The sequence below is a fragment of the Drosophila rhopaloa genome, unplaced genomic scaffold (genome assembly GCF_018152115.1).
Source record: "Drosophila rhopaloa isolate 14029-0021.01 unplaced genomic scaffold, ASM1815211v1 contig_178, whole genome shotgun sequence".
Classification (NCBI taxonomy): domain Eukaryota; kingdom Metazoa; phylum Arthropoda; class Insecta; order Diptera; family Drosophilidae; genus Drosophila; species Drosophila rhopaloa.
Genome location: NW_025335059.1, coordinates 1,003,737 through 1,022,083, shown reverse-complemented (window position 1 = coordinate 1,022,083; position 18,347 = coordinate 1,003,737). Strand labels below are relative to the sequence as shown.

The window sequence follows — 18,347 nt, the reverse complement described above, 5'->3', positions numbered from 1 at the left end:
ACATTTTTCGTTATGCTTCGTAATTTTTTTTTTAATAATTATTTTATTAATATAATATAAGTAATTTAAAAACTATAAAAATTATAAAACATAAATTTGGTCACTGTTGAGAAATGCCAGAGCTTTCCATGGCTTGAAATATTTTTAAGGCGGACCAGATATAAGTAGCTTGTCGCAGATCATTACACAACTCGAACTTGTTGGCCATTTGCTTGATTCCGAGAGCTGCAGATTCCATTACAGTCTGGAGAGCTGCATCCACGATGTCCGCCTCCGTGGTGCACTCCCGAATCCTCTTTAGCTTCTTATTGGCCTTAATCTCAGGCTGAAGGGGCAAAGAATTGAAAGAAATAGAGCAAATTAAGTACTTTTAAGGATTGACTTACGAAGCTATCACCGCATTGCTGCAGGGACTCGTTGATTGAGTTTATCAGCTCGATGATCAATTCGGAGGTGGTTTTCGAATTCATCTTGCCGTATGACACATGGTTAATGTTCTTTAGGTACTCGAAGTACGAGACAGTTACCCCGCCAGCGTTGCAATAGAGATCGGGTACGAGGAGCACGCCCTTCTTCAACAGGATCTTTTCGCCAGCGGGTGTGGTGGGTCCGTTGGCACCCTCCAGAATAAGTTTGGCCTTTATGTCATTGGCATTCTCGCTGGTAATCACCTTCTGGGTGGCGCAGGGCATAAGGATATCGGTGTCGGCCGTCAGAAGCTCCTCCTTTGACTCCTCAGCCTTGGGGTATCCTTTAATGGATTTCTTTTCATCTTTGTAACTGAAAAGATCCTTTAAATTTAAGGTGTTAAAGGTTGTTATATTCATAGATGGAAGTTTCACTTACATTGATATCGATACCGTCCTTATTATAAAGAGAAACGTCGAACTCTTTGATTCCAATAACCTTGGCCCCCGCCTCGTGCACAAACTTTGCGGCAAAGGAGCCCACATTGCCGAAGCCCTGTACGATGACCCTCTTGTCCTTCCAGCCAGTCTTCCACTTAATCAGATCCATCCAATCCTTATCCTTTAGGAAGAGGTCACCCGTCTTCCACACACCTCTTCCCGTGGCCGAGTGACGACCGTTAATGCCGCCGATGTGAACTGGCTTTCCAGTGACGATTGCGGAGGAATTGATGTCCTTGTAGCCAAACGTTTTCTGGTACTGATCCACAATCCAAGCCATCTCCCGTGGACCAGTGTTCACATCGGGTGCGGGAACATCGATCCCAGGTCCGATCATATTGCGCTTAAGTAGCTCCATTGTATAGCGTCGCGTAATCGTCTGTAGCTCATCCACAGTATACTCCTTTGGATCGATGCAGACTCCGCCCTTAGATCCTCCGTATGGGAGACTTACGCACGCGCACTTGAAAGTCATGATGGCGGCGAGGGCCTTTACCTCGTTCCCATTCACGTCCAGAGCATACCGGATTCCTGTATGAAAAAGGCAAAAACACTAGGATTACTTAAGAATTATATAAAATATTATCGAATAACAAGAAAGGAAAGCTAACTTCGGGCGGAGCCGAAATTACTGAATACTCTGTAAATTATATTCTCAAAATTATTCATATGATGCATTCTTAATACTCATAAAAATCCCAACTTCCTAACTTTAAAAACACCTAAGTTATGACATTTCCAATCGTTCAGTTATATGGCAGCTATAGGATATAGTCGGCCGATCCTTATAAATTTGGTAGGTCGGATTGGCTGGCCAAATATAACACCCAAGAAAATGCCAACTTCCTAACTTTACAAACACCAAAGTTATGGCATTTCCGATCAATCAGTTGTATGGCAGCTATAGGATATAGTCGGCCGATCCTTATAAATTCGGCATTTCGGATTGATTAGCCAAATATAAAACCCATAGAAAATCCCAACATTCTAACTTTACAAACACCAAAGTTATGGCATTTCCGATCAATCAGTTATATGGAAGCTATAGGATATAGTCCGATCCTTATGAAACTCGGCATGTCGGATTGATTAGCCAAATAAAAACCCATAGAAAATCCCAACTTCCTAATAAGAAACACCAAAGTTATGGCATTTCCGATCGTTCAGTTATATGGCAGCTATAGGATATAGTCGGCCGATCCCGGCCGTTCCGACTTATATACTGCGTGCAAAGGAAAAGAAAGGTGTGTGCAAAGTTTCAATTCGATATCTTTAAAACTGAAGACTAGTTCGCGTAGAAAACAGACAGACGGACAGACAGACGGACAGACAGACGGACAGACAGACGGACAGACGGACAACACAGACGGACAGACGGACATGCTATATCAACTCAGGAGGTGATCCTGATCAAGAATATATATACTTTATAGGGTCGGAGATGTCTCCTTCACTGCGTTGCACACTTTTGACCAAAATTATAATACCCTCTGCAAGGGTATAAAAATCCATCCAATCCAGCTATTCATCTACCGAAGTTCTATTTTTATACCCTTGCAGAGGGTATTATAATTTTGGTCAAAAGTGTGCAACGCAGTGAAGGAGACATCTCCGACCCTATAAAGTATATATATTCTTGATCAGGATCACCTCCTGAGTTGATATAGCCATCCGTCAGTCCGTCTGTCCGTCCGTCGTCTGTCCGTCTGTCCGTCTGTCTGTCCGTCTGTCTGTTTCTACGCGAACCAGTCTCTCAGTTTTAAAGATATCGAATAAACTTTGCACACACCCCTCTTTTGCACGCAGTATATAAGTCGGAACGGGATCGGCCGACTTATCCATAGCCCAATAACTGATTGATCGGAAATGCCATAACTCTGCTGTTTGTTAAGTTAGGAAGCTGGAATTTTATATGGGTTTTATATTTGGCCACCCAATCCGACCTACCAAATTTCATAAGGATCGGCCGACTATATCCTATAGCTGCCATATAACTGATTGATCGGAAATGCCATAACTTTGGTGTTTGTGAAGTTAGGAAGTTGGGATTTTATATGGGTTTTATATTTGGCCTATCAATCCGACCTACCAAATTTCATAAGGATCGGCCGACTATATCCTATAGCCACCATATAACTGATTGATCGGAAATGCCACAACTTTGGTTTTTGTTAAGTTAGGAAGTTGGGATTTTCTATGGGTTCTATTTTTAACCAATCAATCCAACCTATCAAATTTCATAAGGATCGGCCGACTATATCCTATAGCTGCCATATAACTGAACGATTGGAAATGCCATAACTTTGGTGTTTTTAAAGTTAGGAAGTTGGGATTTTTATGAGTATTAAGATTGCATCATATGAATAATTTTGGAGAATATAATTTACAGAATATTCTGCAATCAACTTGGCCCCGCCTAGCTTTTCTTTCTTGTTATTAGCATATTAATGCACTCGCTACTAAATGTCTTTATTATACCCTTGCAGAGGGTATTATAATTTTGGTCAAAAGTGTGCAACGCAGTGAAGGAGACATCTCCGACCCTATAAAGTATATATATTCTTGATCAGGATCACCTCCTGATTTGATATAGCCATGTCCGTCTGTCCGTCTGTCCGTCTGTCTGTCCGTCTGTCTGTTTCTACGCGAACTAGTCTCTCAGTTTTAAAGATATCGAACTGAAACTTTGCACACACCCTTCTTTCCTTTGCACGCAGTATATAAGTCGGAACGGCCGGGATCGGACGACTATATCCTATAGCTGGCATATAACTGAACGATCGGAAATGCCATAACTTTGGTGTTTGTAAAGTTTGGAAGTTGAGATTTGCTATAGGTTTTATTTTTGGCCAATCAATCTGACCTACCGAATTTCATGAGAATCGGCCGACTATATCTTATAGCTGCCATATAACTGAACGATCGGAAATGCCATAACTTTGGTGTTTGTTAAGTTAGGAAGTTGGGATTTTCTATGGGTTTTATTTTTAGCCAATCAATCCTACCTATTAAATTTCATAAGGATCGGCCTACTATATCCTATAGCTGCCATATAACTGAACGATTGGAAATGCCATAACTTTGGTGTTTTTAAAGTTAGGAAGTTGGGATTTTTGATGAGTATTAAGAATGCATCATATGAATAATTTTGGAGAATATAATTTTCAGAGTATTCTGCAAGGGTATATCAACTTCGGCTCCGCCCGAAGTTAGCTTTCCTTTCTTGTTTTTTTTTTATAGTTATAGTAATGAAAACGTTGTTGCTAAAGAATTCGCGTGTATAAGCCATTGATGCTACTTACCGCCTTTCAGGGGCAGGCGGTGGCGTACATGGTGCGAGCGATAGCCACTGATGATCTCGTAGTTGCCATTTTTGCGGACAATGGGAAAATTAACTTCCACCGAGGTGGAAACGCTTCCCAAAAGGTTGAGAATGGCAGAGACGCGTGCTTGCCGCTCCTCTGGCTTCATATGTGGGTACTTTTCCATTTCCTTGACCAGCTCTGGTTCCATAGTCTGGGCGGCCCTATGGTAGTAATACAGCACCATGGCCGAGAACTCCGGGTCCTTGTCTGTCTCGACACTTTTCAAGTGCTCCGGCATCTTGTGTTCGTGACGGAATGTAATTTGCCCTGGACAGCGCATTTTGTGTAGGAGCTTGGTCAGATTCCGAAACATTCTGCAGCTCCAATTAAACCTAATAATAATTTTGAAAGCTTCAACGTTTTAGCTTTTTACTCTGTTACTAATATATGATATATATTTTTCCTCTTCACCACTGTGATAAGTCACCCAGAGAGAACTAAGTTTTTGTATTTTCATATCGGTTTTCATTTATTGTTTTTATCATTAGCAATGTTAATGGTAGCTTTAATATTACGATGTACGCTTGTATAAATACAATATTTTAGAATTGCTCTACAAATGTATGTGTATCTATGTATCAATATAACGTTATGTTTATGCGTGTAATACGTGGCTAAGCATCTACGAGCTAGACTTAAGTAGTTAGCTATTAACTATTAGCTATACACACACATACAAGGTAATAAACACTTCTTAAACTATCGATTAACGCACGCACTTAATGCACTAGGAAAACTATGGAGCCTAGGGTATCCTATAAGTATACATATAGTAGACGATAACAAGAGTTCATCAGATAGATGATCAACTATTGTGTCGTTTTACGTTTAAAACTTTTGGGATCGCACGGAAGCGCACAGAAGTACAGAAAATAGGGGCTTGGAAGTGAAAAACTTAGTTGTACCAGTAGCACAGATTAAGGGTTATACATAAATACTAGAGACCTACTTATACAAGTATGCCATACACATCTTCATCGCTATTTACATGCATGATTTTGAAATGTTTCTGGTGCCCCGTGCGGGTAAAATGATTATGTAAGTATAACAAAATGTTGCGCTCTAATATCACTTTGGGGACACATGCTTTATGGCCTCTTTCAACGTTCGATCCTTGCAGCAGACATCTTTTACAGACTATGTGAGAACGAAGAATCATCATCGCATTGCACACAGAATTTCAAATTTAATTCGCTTCATCTTCAACTGGTTCTCTTGCTGTTCTTCTCTTTGATTTACGATGCTATAGATCGTCTTAATTCTAACTCTGAAGTATTTTAAATTAATTTCAAATTAATTCAAAAGTCTAATTTTTACACGATAATTACAAGCAAATCGGTTTGATAGGTTGGTGGGTGGGGTTTTGTGGGATGATCGGGACTTTGGGACTTCGGGGATGGTGGGTGGGTTGGCCAACACTTTAATCTCGTAGCAAGATCGCAGATCGGAGGCTGCTGCTTAAAAGCTAACATCACGCTTGGTAAACAATAACGCTCGAAAGTATTTTGCGGTTGGTTGAGTACAATCCGTGGCTGGGAGCAGGTCTCCGGGAGCTGCTCCCGATTTAGGCAGCTTCTTCGCTGCTCCGCCGCTAATCCACATCTTTCTTCTCAATCTTAAGATCGTACTTGGCCACCAGTTCCTCAGGGGTGTGCCTGTAATTGAAGAGAATAGTTTGATTAACATATTTTCAATATAGTTTCAGCTAAAATAAATGCTTTTCTTAGTATGATTCTATTAATTGTAAGCATAAGTCCGTTAAAATTTAATCTATAATGCTACTAATAAATCATTATAAAAGTTTTTTAACTGAAGGTTTAAAGGTATAAAATCTTCTATATTCTTTTATAAATTGAAAATTAATTGGAAATTTACCCAACTAGATTCTGGAGATCACAGACAAAGCGGTAGACATATCGTTTGCCAGCCGTCTTGTGGATGATGTTCTTGTCATAATAGTAGCGCAGTCCGCGACTCAGTTTCTCGTAGTTCATCTTGGGCTTGTTCTTGCGGATGCCCCAGCGACGAGCGACCTTTGGGAAGAGATTAAGTTGAACAAGGGATTTCAGAATAAATGTTAAATAGTATTTACCTCATCGGGATCTGTGAGCTTGAACTCCCAGCCATCACCGGTCCACGAGATGAAGCTCTGGCACGTCTTGTCCAGCAGCAGTTCGAGCAGGAATTGCCACAACTGAATGGGACCGGATCCCGTGAAACACGGCACTCCGCCCTGCGTCGTGTAGCCACCCAGCAGGCCCTTGTCCAGGCCCAAGGTGCTCATGTACGCCGCCGGATGCTGATGACCATGGCTGCCCCACTGATCCATGGCCGTCGGCTGAGCACCCATCGACTGGAAGGACTGCGCATCGAATGAAAATTCCGGCGAATATCCATTGTGAAAGCGACCCCTGCCCATGGCATAGTACTCCGCGTTGCTGTCCAGGTAGCCATTGCTGTTCCCGGTGCTCCCGCCACTTGCACCTCCACTCCCGTTCCCTCCTCCACTCGATGGCTGACTCTGGTGATCCTGCGCCGAGATCGTGTTGTGGTAATCGCTATCATCGCCACCACCTCCCGAACTCCCGCCACCCGATGGCCCACTGCCACTCACACCGCTGTAGGCGGCCAGGTGAGCGGGTAAGCCATAACTACTCAGATCCGTGGGATCGTTCTGGCTATTACTTCCGCCATATCCAATGCTCCCATTCTGGGTGCCAGGCTCCTCTTTAAGCTGATGTTGGTAGATTGCCGCCATGGTAGCCATATAGTTGATATTATTATTGTTATTATTGTTGTTATTGCTGCCCGCATTCGCATTGTTGCTGCCGCTGGTGTTGTTGCTGCTGTTCGTGGTGCTGCTGCTGGTGTTGTTGTTTTCGTTGTTGTTGCTGTTGTTCTGCTGGACAGCGGGCGGTAGCATGGAGTTGTTGTTGTTGCTGCTGCTGCTGGCGCTGCCTCCGCCGCTGCCATTGACAGTCGACTGCTGCGATTGCTGCTGCTGCGGGGGCGGGCTGTTGTTGCTGCGGTCGTGTGTGTTGCTGGTGTTGTAGCCTGCAAGCAATACGATAATTGGGTAATTGGATTAGATTCGATAGTGCCATGGATAGTGCAATGGATATGGGTGAAGATCGGATAATCGGTAGCTGTTAACCCACTTAAAATATGACATAACAATTTAAAAAATCAAAGCAGATCACTTAACAGTTATAAATATATAATAATAATAATTTAATTTAAATCTACTGTGTTGTCTATACTAAGGCAGTAAGGAATAATTTAATTTACAATATATTTAATATACACACAGCATTCGGTCATCAATCTGAACGTAGTTTTTATAGAAGTCTCAAATTCCTTTATGATTCTGCATGTGATGAAAGCTTAAGAATATTTTCTGAGATAAACTTCTTAGAACTCAAAAATTTACCAATTTTTTCTTAAGCAAAAAAAAATAAGCTGATAAAAAATACATGGTACTAACTCTCTAATATTTTTTTGTATGTAACGGACTTTTGGCAATGTATATTCAAAATAAGTATTGCTTTTGATATTTTAATAATAAAAATGTAAATAGTAAAAGAGAAAATGTTGTTTAAGAATTCTTAATTATAATTCGAAAATTATTTAGCATCTGAATGCCATAAATTTCCCATGAGCAATTTCAATTGGGCCATCAACATTTTTCACACGCCAAAACACATCGATTAAAGATTGTTCGCAATTTTAATTAAATGATTTTCATAGAAATGGGGCGTCTCTCAATCGAGCGAAAGACTTCGAAAACCAATCAAAATCACAGCACACACACATATACACTTCCAAGCACACAGATACGCACGCACACAGACGTAGCAACCCCGATCTAATGGTGTGCACGCTACATTAATTGCGAATACAGCGAAATTTAACACATTTCGATGTACAACACTCGTGTATTGTATCTGTGGGATACGAAAACCTGTTGGCACATACCCACGTATACATGCGCAGCTATATTGCCGTCCCTCTTGCACACAGCAAAGAAATAAAAAGCTTTCCCAGCGCTTCGTTTCGCTTCCCATTCGCCCGCAGATACAGAGATACAAAGATACAGATACAGCCCCCCGTTGGCTGGCCAAAGAGTTGGCAGCGCCTCTTTAGGTGCCGCCTCCAGAGAGCGCGAGAGTATCTACCAGATACATCTGAGCCGGGGCAGCTAGCCGGGGCATCTTCTAACCCTCAACAAGCCACTTATCACCAGGTCAATCTGGTACACCCAGAGAAAAGCGGCATGGTATAAGTATAATTTGTAACAATTTAAGAAGGTATTAAAGAACAGAAAAAAATAAAATAAATGCATATTATAATTCGCTAATGCATTCTAATAAGCTTGTTAAATATATAAAAAATTATAATTGAAACTACAAAATTTTATCTATAGATAGCTTACTTTTCATAAGTTCGAGTCCTACCAATTCAATTTGGAACGCAAGATGTTACATACCAATTTACTTAATTAGTTTTAAGAAAGTAATATTCAAACTAATCGTAACGATTATAAATTACATTATTTAATTTAATTCATTTTATATTTGTATTATGTTGTGAAAATTCGACTAAGATTTTTTAAGAAACCTTTTTTTTTTCTGCGTGTACCCCCATCCCCTTTAGCCACCCCGACTTGTTGCGTGTCAAACACTTAAAAACAAATTACGAATTTAATTATGCCACCGCATCTTCTTCTGGTTTGCTGCCTTTTGCTTTTCACACCCCAGCAATCGTAATTAAAAGCACCGTTTTTGATGTCGGTAAATATTTGCTGACCTGTACCTGAACTAAAGAAGTTGATATCCGAGTCCGTGTAGTAGGCATCGCCCGCGAAGGGCGCCATGTCATTGAAGTATCCCAGTCCCAGCGACGCCGCCGTGGAGCTGCTCAAGGCCCCCACCAGATTGGTCGCACTGCTCCCGCCGGCGACGGCGGCGGCGAATCCCTGCGAGGAGGCACTCGATGAGGAGCCACTCGAACTGGAGCCGGAGGAGGTGGTGGTGGTGCTGCCCGTACTCCCGCCGGACAATCGATGGTGCGACGGCAACTGGGATGATCCGTATCCGTGTTGCTGCTGCTGATGCTGCGGCTGCTGTTGTTGCTGGTGGGTATGTTGCTGGTGTTGCGGGTGTTGCAGGTGCTGCTGTGTATGCTGCTGCATCGCGTGGTGGTGCAGCGGTGCCTGCTGACCCAGTTGATGGTGCGGATGGCTGTGATGGCTGTGGTGATGATGATGCTGGGCCAGGTGATAGCTGGGATAGTTCTCGTAGCTTTGCAGGACCATGTTGTAGTTGGGCGCCGTGTGGCAGTTATTGTTGCTGCTGGTGAAATGGTTATGCTGATGCTGCTGCTGCTCCTGAAGCTGCTGCTCCTTGTCGCTGTCCAAGGCGTTGGCGGCACTGATTATGCTGGCATTCACTAAAAACGCAGAGGGCGGCATTTCTTCGCTTCAAAATGATCGGTACTCAAAAACGGAAACTCCACCTCGCTGGTCAAAGTGCACGTCATTGACTCTAAACTAGGGAAATCTGCGGGATCAGCTCTCAATTGATAAAATAAATGTCCCCTTATGCTGGTGGTACTTGCAGTTGTATTAAAATTGATTTCACTTCACTTTGGTAATTTTATTTTTGGGTCGAGAAGGGAATATTTTAATTTTTGCACTGTCAGATTGGAAAGAATTTCGTTGTTTTGTGGTTTATGATTTTTGGTTTTTGGATGCGGGTCCTAATCAATTGGATGGCCCGCTGGACAATTGATAAGTTTTTAGTATCAGAGGGGTCTTATGAGGGCGTGATATTTCCAAATCCCTGATTTGCTTGCGGTATTTTAATTAACTCTATTCGCACTTGTTGGGATATATATAGTTGTGGCATTCGCAGTTCACACACCGTCGAGAATTCTTAGCACTTTGCGAATTAATGGCAATTAATTGTGAGCACTTCACGATCGTCGCTCTGGCACGGGCGATAAATTAATGCGCATATCGTAACTATATGTACATTGTTTTCATTCCACGCGACTATCAGTAATTTTAGTTTTGTTTTTCCTTATTCTTAAATTCGTATTTTTATCTTTTTTGTGTATTTTGCGCGCCTTTTCCTTTACACAGCGGGCGATAAAAAAAGAACGCGGCGTATGAGCGATTTAAGATCAAGTAAGGTCCAGTGTATGGTGCTTTATTCATATGGGGCAAAATTCACGAGCAAGCGACGTTAGCTCCACCACCTTCGACATCCGTTCAAGAACTGAAGTTGCTCTGAAGTTGCACTCGGGTTGTTGGCTGTTCGTCGAACCGCTCGGCACTCGCTCTCTCTCTCTACTCTCGACCCCTCTCGCTCGCACTCGCCAGCGTTTGTGTGGGAGAGACAGCTTCGGGTCCGACAACAACGACGACGACGACTTCGCCTCGCATTCCGAGATACAGATACGAATGTGCCAATGGAACGGCAAATAATAATAATCGAGTCGAGAATACTTTCACAGGGTGTTTCTCACACGCTCTCGCTCAATCAGCCATCCATCGACTGCTCTCTTAGTTAGTGGCAGCGACTAAAGAAAAGCCACAGCGTTTTAATTTAAGTGCCCAGTCGCTGCGCATTTAAGGCCAGCATTTGTTTCAGGACTTCAACTTGTGGATTTGGAATCATTCGCACAGCCCCAAAAAAAAAATGTAATATTTTCACTTAATATCCGCCATTGGAATTAAAAAGGAAATTTTCCATATTATTTCCGATAAAGGAAAACTAGTAATACGACAGTCTTTAATATTGAGTGATTCATATATTCTTCTCTAGTAAATTCTAATACATTACACATTTAAAGTTTTTGTAGGGTTTTAAATATATTCCCATTCAATATATTTTATCTATCGTAGTTTTTGATAAGAAAATATAAGTTCAATATCAGAACTTAGGTTCTGAACATCTTGTACATTTTTTTTGTACAATATAAGCTTACAATTCATAACAAACGTTCTTGTTTCTTTAGATAATTCTTTAATATATATCATTTTTTCGGAATCTAACAACTTTTTTGTTGCAAATATTTTGGCATTAAAATTTATTGTGAAATCCATTTAATATTTCTTAGAAAACAAGACCTCTATTTTGCGATAAAATAAAATTTCAAACGAGGGCAATTTGGTTTGGGTTTTTTTTATCAATTTGAAACGTATCTTTTTGAAGAAGTTTTGCAAAGTCAAGTTTTTTTTTTATCAATTTGAAACGTTTACATATATATTATGTGGAGAACACAAATATAATATATATGTGGAATTTTTATTATCAGTTTGAAGAGGGTTTTTTTTCATCATTATTCGACATTTTTTTTTGTTTTTCGGTGATACAGTTGCTGGTCGAAAAAGTCTTTTGAGATCATTAACAACGCCAACTCACAAGGCCCGTCAAAATGGACCTCAGCAAATCAAAAGACAGAGAGCAAAGACGAGCGGAATAAAAAGATACAAAAGTATCTCGGCCCACTGGTCAGTTGGCTGGGCTCTTGGCGATCATTACCATGATGATCGAGTGGGCAGCACATCATCAGCAAGCTCCACACAGAAAATGTATCTCACAGATACTCGCATAATGAGCCAAAGTGGGATTGGCTGCCGCCTCTCACAAACACACTCGCTCGATGAGATCATGCCAAAAAAAAAAGAAAAGAAACAAACAAAAAATAACAGAGCAGCCAAGAAATTAAAAATTAGTTAACTATTTCAAACCGAAGGCGTACGTGTCTTCGACTTGGCTCCAATTTCAGATACACATATGTATTATATAAATAATTTTTGTTTTGGCTAATGAACAAAAAAAAAAATGGTGGCCAGCGCGCTGGAAACGTGTTTTGGGGCATTTTTTCTGCCGTCCTTTAGCCAATGACAATTTGCTTTGGATTTTCGGGCTAAAAACTAGCCCAAAACGTGAAATCCAGAATGACACGTTCCCACTGCAATGAGATAGATCCATGGCTAAGTGGATAAAGATATCGAACACCCTATAGAAGAACATTTCGCTTATCAGCCTTTGGGCGCAGCTGCTCTTATCGGCGGGGGAATCGCTTGTTGATTCTCGGCCCACTGATAGCCATTGCAATGGCCTCAAGTGGCCGTCGTTTCCTGGAAAACGCCAATGCACCTGAGCTGATAAAGCACAAAAGTTCTGTGTTGGGGGTTATTACACGAATCAAACTTGCCAATTTAACGGCATACATAATAAAGACGAAAAAGGAAGCCCCAAAACTAAACAGCTGTTGACCATATTTGGTTATGGCCACAAAAGGATGGCCCTTCTGTCTTGTTTTTTGGCCACTTAAGAATTCCCCAAGCACAATCATATTTATAATGAAAAATATGTTTAAAAAATATTTTTTTCGTTAGCTTCTTGTTTTTTTCCTCTTTGATTTGCTGCGCAAAGTGCTGGAAAACAATAGAGTGAACAAAAAAAAAACAAGCGGAAATACAAAAAACGCAGTGAAAGAAGCAGAGCTACCTATATGGGAGAAAGGGAGGGAAAGGGAGAAGGGGCGGCCGAGAGCGAGATAGCTGATGCGCCTCGCTTACGACCATTTCCGGTTGAAGCACGTGCGCACATTTTGAAGAGAAGCGTAACCATCGAACCCCGGCTCCTCCTCCTGCTTCTCCTCCCCCCAGACTAGAGACTACATATAACCCGCTGAAAAGCCACCACCAAAGCAGAAAACCAATCACAATCTCATAAAACCGGCGACACTTCCACCAAAAAGGGATAAAGAAAACAAAACAAGCCGAGTCTTCGTCTTCAGGGGAGAAAATGTAGATCCTACTTGCCCAAAACGCACACGTTCGCAGCCAAGGGTTAACATAATAATTATCATTGTCTTGAATAAATGCACACGAAAAAATTAAGATCAATCCTGAAAGGATATACATAAATAATTCCTATAACTAGAGTAGTCTTTTAGTTTATAAACTTTTCCGCTTTTCCGACACTCGCATAGTATGCTGATTTCACACACACAAATAATATGCAAACAAGTTATTGAAAGTGTTGTGAGCCTTAGTTATTTCAATTTGTTATGTTCAAACATTTTATTTGCATTCAACATATCCTTTTTTTCTGTGTTCAACATGGAAAGATGGTGTGTGCCAAAAAAAAGGAGCAAAATGGAAGAAGTATATTTTCAGTTGAATTTCAATTAAAACTCGTTCTGCGTTCTCACAAAAGGATTACACACTTAATGCAATAAGGATCAGGGAGGAGGAGTTGCAGGAAGCGCCTACGGGAAGAACAAAGAGGGCATAGTCCTGGCCCAAGGATTCCCTGAGCTGCCAACAGCTGTCGGCTGACACTCGAGATCAGCAGCCATTCAATTGATATCAAATTATTGCCATGGTTTAAAGGAGGATCCTCGTAAGGATCTCGGTTACCCGTGTGCACGTGTGCAAATTGCAGTCTCTGTGCTCTGTGCTCCGTACTCTATACTCTCTGCTCTTCTGTCTTTTGTACTAGCTGCAAGCACTTCCGGCCCCATCCCGCTAATGTAAATCGGATGTCAATGCATTGCGCGTGAGGCATATCAATTAAAAAACCCGAAGAAAGAGAGGCAAATATAGCAGGGAGAACCTGTTAGAAGACAAGCCACATAAATAAATAAACTGTTAGGCTGGAAAACGGAAGGAAATCGTAAACACAAGCCAGTAGTTGTTGCTGGTGATGTTTTGACACGCATACTATCATAATTACAGCTCCCAGTAATGTCCATATCCCCCCCCAAAAAAGCACCCTCATCCAGAGGAATCCCAACCCACCTAGTTCGCCTAGCCCACCTGTTCTGAAGCTGCTGCTTCCGTGCAGGGGCCAAGAATAATATCAATTTTCTATGTAAACTCCCCCTCTCCCGTCGCCCATCATGTTAGTGCAATTTCAGGTTGGGAAGAGAATACCTGCATTTTGACAACAAAATAAACAGATTCAGCAGCAGCTACCTCTGATTGTTGGGAGCCGTAAACAACACACACTAAATACAAACAACAACAATCATAATAACGCTGGATTCTTACGCTCCGCATGCGTTTCACAGCTCCTGTGACTGAGGAGAGCGGAAATGAAACCAGATACTTTGATAGCAACATGGCAACGCATGTGCAGCTGGGGCAAGAGATCTCCACACATGTATCTCAGATATGTACTTATCGATCTTGATTAAGCAAAACGCTACCAAGTGCTCTTGATCTTGATTTGGATTGCTGAACTGAAGTAGGATATGATCCTACAGTTGCTAAATACCCGAGGAGATGTCATTGATCTGCGGATCTTGATCAAAGATCGATCAAAGGCCGTCAGTGAAAACTGAGAAGTTTTCTGACTTTTGTGCGAAAATGAGACACTAACTGAGATGTTGCCTGGGAAATGGTCGAGGAAATCGGAGCTTCAAGACAGGTGTATCAAGATTGTGGGTCAGGTTTTAAGATTTGAGAGCGCAAATTGGCTGATCATGCTGGGAAAGATATTGCCAACTGATATTACTTTCTTAACTGATCATGTTATTTGAAATTTAAATGGGAAATTGGTATTTGGTTTAAATGTAGCTAATAAAACCATATGCTCCATGATAATAATAGAGTTTTCTTAGATTACATCTTAAATTGTAGTTAGAGATCTTTAAATCATAATTAAAGTAACGTATCCAAATGCAAAAAACAACTTTATCATGTTTAAGCGAACGTGAGAAACTGATCTCTTAGCTGACAGATCTTGATTGTGAATCTTTTCTTTAAGCAAACATTGTCACTTGTTTGAGACATGCCACTTCAAGAGTTTAGATCTTTTATAATTAATTTAAAAATATTTTAAAATAATATATACGATTCCTATGATTTTATATGAAATATAGTGACGGAACATGTTTAAGTGATCGCTGACATCCCTTCATTTATGTAAGGTTATCAAAAATGTTTCCACAAAACCGGAAATGATGTTGCTGGCTATTTAGGTCATCAATCAGGAGTTCTTTTCTTCAGGATTTTCATTGTATCTATTCGTTATTTATTTATCTATTTACTAAATGTACAATAAAATATTACACTTTTAAAAACTATACATTAACTGATCTCAAGATCATGTTTTAGGGTCTATTTCCACCACTATTGATCATGTCAGGGAATTCCTTCAATAATTAGATCTAAGATCAATAGCAACACTTTCCGGTAAACCGGAAATGATCTTGTTGGCCATCAAGTGATCTTCAATCAGAACTCCTTCCATCCAGGACCTCCAAGCTGTTTGTGTGTGTGTGTTTGTGTTTGAGTTTGTCAGATGTGCAGCCGGGGAAACAGTTGGCCAGAAGACAGAGAGTGACTCGCTAAATGGCTCATTTATGGCCGTTTCCCACTGCGCGGCAATAACGCACCCGAAATGTGGCATGCGGTCACCTCCAGCAACAGCAATAGCAACAACAACAACATTAAGCGGTACTGCAACAACAGCTAGAGTACCGCAAAGCACAAACGAATGAACCTGAACCTGAATGTGAATGTGAACCTTCGAGAGCTGCGGGGGTGGGGCAGTTGCAACTCAAGCGGCTGACTAAATGTCAGAGAATTCTGCACCTGTCCGACTATCACCATGCCAACAAAAACAACAACAACAGCAGCAGCGGCGAGGGAGATATACTCATATATATATATAAAAAAAAACTGCGTGCGTCGACAGAATTTCGGACAGCGACAACATGTGTTGCTGCTGCAGCCAGGGACAACTGTTGTGCACCGCTGACTGCGTTTGCTCTTTTTTTCGATTTCCATACAGAACAAAAAATAACCAAGAAGTGGTAACTTAGGTTTTTATATGGAAATTACAATTTGTGGAGTTTTAACTTATAAAGTAGTTTAATTAAAATTACAAAATGGTTTAAGAATTTTACCAGTTTTTCGATAAATACCTATTTTTGTTATTTTAAGACATATTCAAATGACTTGGAAAGCAATTGTAAAAAGAATCTTGACCCTGTCTTGAAAAAGGTATCACACTTCTGATTACATTTTCTATAACCTAAATCCATAAATTTCTTCAAGTGTATTTCTGCCAGGGTCAGATTGTGTGAGACTACATACACAGATGCAGGCATCGCCCACACAATAACCGTGAGTGTGAGAAACTGCAGGCAGCCAGTGTTCCTTCTCCTGCTCCCTTTCCATGATCCTGCCTCCTTCCTTTTTTCTTCTTCCTTGTTCCTTATTCCTCATTCTCTCCCCCCACCATTCCGTGTGTTTACTCCGGTCGAACAAGATGCAGTCAAGCGATATAGGGATATTAGAATGGCCGGGGATCTAAGGATCTGAAGACCCGAAGAGAGGGAATACGTATATGAATATCTACCTGCCGGGCCACTTTGGGCTTGCCTAATTTACTTGTGCCCTCGCCGCATTGTTCTTGCAGTTTTCATTCATAAAATCTGAAATCTCTACCCAGCGGAGGCATTGAACTGGTCTTGAAAAAAAACGAAGAATGAATCTCAAGGTGCATCGATTCGGAACTAAAGGAAGTAAATTACCGGATGTTGTCTACTCATTTGCTTGTTGTTCTTTTCGTATTCCCTTTGCTTTGATTCATCGAAATGTCCTGCGGGTAGTCCTTTGTGGACGACCTTGCTGCTTGTTGCTCATTTTTCGCTTGAAACCGAAACCAAAACGAACAAAACGAGATGAATGCAAGCCAATAAAACATTTTGCCAATCCCTGGGATACACTTTTCAACTCGGGGAGTGGGTATGGCAGTATCCTGGCAGCCTTTTAATTGCACACCTTGTATGCAATGAGTTTTTAATTGCCTTTCAACTATCGACCAACATGGTAGTTGATGCATTCCCACGCTAGCCAACTAACTTTTTATAGTTTTGTACTCTTTTTTTTTTTTTTTTTTTTTTTTGATAAATTACACAACAAATGCAGGAGAGTCGTTCCAGCTCATTGCGCGGTAGTGTCTCGTTAAAGGACACGAACAATTTGAGGGGGTGAGCGTGGGAGAGCTGAGAGGGGGTGGCCATGTTTATTGCTTTATGGGCCATAACTTTTAAATGGTAGACAAATTATGAAACGCATTAAAACGATCATTCTGATAAAAAGTGGGAAATGTGTCTTTATTACTTTACTGATTTTAAATGTACAGAAGTTTACACGTTTGGCTCTATTAACATATAAAGTTTTAAATAAAACAAAACAAAAATATTAATTAATCATTTCTAAACCAAATGTTCCAATTTTTAATATAAATTTAGCGGATAATTTTATTAAAAACATACAGAAGGTTTCACCAGGCCAAAATGCAAAAAATTTCAAAAAAATCTTACCAACTGTTAAACCATAATAACAACAAACCAATAACTTAGCCTACATAAGATATAAAATACATGTTGTACTTTTTGGCCACTTTTTATCCAAACAAACAAAACGAAAAACACCTTGCAAGCCCGCTTTGCCATCCCACTTTCATCTCTTATCTATGGACATTGAGTGGACAACTTTGGGGCATTACAGATACTTACTAGGGACTAAGCAAATAGAGTAAAACCTCTCAGGTAAACAACTACAACAAGGGCGCTGGCAAATAGCAGCGAATGAAACAATAAGAAAACAACGTGGACAGAAGAAATATCAACAAATCAGCTGCGCAAGCGCACAGATCAAACGCCGAAAGGCCGACAGCTCAGAAAAAAATACAGAAACAACAAATGCGGCTCGACACTTTTAAAATTGCACGAAGACATGGCAAGGGGAGTGGTGGGGGTCTTGAAAATTAAAGCTAAAGCAAGCTGAAAATTCAAATTTATTTACACTTTGACGCATTTTAAACAAAGAGAGCGGGAGATACCAGTAAAAAACCAAAAAACAAAAAACCACAAGTCGGAAAAAAAAACATAAAATAACGAAAAAAGAGAACAGTCAAATGTAGGCAAATAAATGACACAACAACAATGGCTATAACGATGTGAAAATTAAATGAAAATGAATAAAAGGGGGAGAGAGAGATGGAGAGATGGAGCCACTAAGCAGGGCAGGCAGGTC

The 18,347-nt window shown here is 40.8% G+C and overlaps 2 protein-coding genes across 4 annotated transcripts in view; both read right to left on the bottom strand.

Moving 5' to 3' along the window:
- Window positions 1-58: 58 nt before the first annotated feature.
- LOC108051547 (glutamate dehydrogenase, mitochondrial) lies at window positions 59-4,694 on the bottom strand. Its single transcript, XM_017133679.2, has 4 exons — window positions 4,211-4,694; window positions 847-1,439; window positions 387-791; window positions 59-325 (listed from the first exon to the last, which is right to left on the bottom strand). The coding sequence occupies exons 1-4, from the start codon at window positions 4,584-4,586 to the stop codon at window positions 101-103; spliced, it is 1,599 nt and encodes a 532-aa protein (XP_016989168.1). The 5' UTR covers window positions 4,587-4,694; the 3' UTR covers window positions 59-100.
- A 577-nt stretch (window positions 4,695-5,271) lies between these two features.
- The window catches only part of LOC108051546 (ETS-like protein pointed), a 60,752-nt gene continuing 47,676 nt past the window's right edge, over window positions 5,272-18,347 (bottom strand). For 2 of the 3 annotated variants that reach the window (XM_017133677.2, XM_044459206.1), the window contains 3 exons: window positions 6,366-7,327; window positions 6,149-6,306; window positions 5,272-5,928 (listed from right to left, as the gene is read on the bottom strand). In XM_017133677.2, coding sequence (XP_016989166.1) covers window positions 5,865-5,928; window positions 6,149-6,306; window positions 6,366-7,327 — 1,184 coding nt within the window. In that variant the 3' untranslated portion in view covers window positions 5,272-5,864. Of the gene's footprint in view, window positions 5,929-6,148; window positions 6,307-6,365; window positions 7,328-9,085; window positions 10,561-18,347 lie in introns of those variants that run through there. The other variant, XM_044459207.1, reaches the window with a different exon arrangement.

Coding starts and splice junctions, on each gene's coding strand:
- LOC108051547 (XM_017133679.2), bottom strand. CDS start 4,586: ATGTTTCGGAATCTGACCAAGCTCCTACACAAAATGCGCTGTCCAGGG. Junction 792..846: donor AGGACGGTATCGATATCAAT/GTAAGTGAAACT, acceptor TTAAATTTAAAG/GATCTTTTCAGTTACAAAGA. Junction 326..386: donor AGCAATGCGGTGATAGCTTC/GTAAGTCAATCC, acceptor TTGCCCCTTCAG/CCTGAGATTAAGGCCAATAA.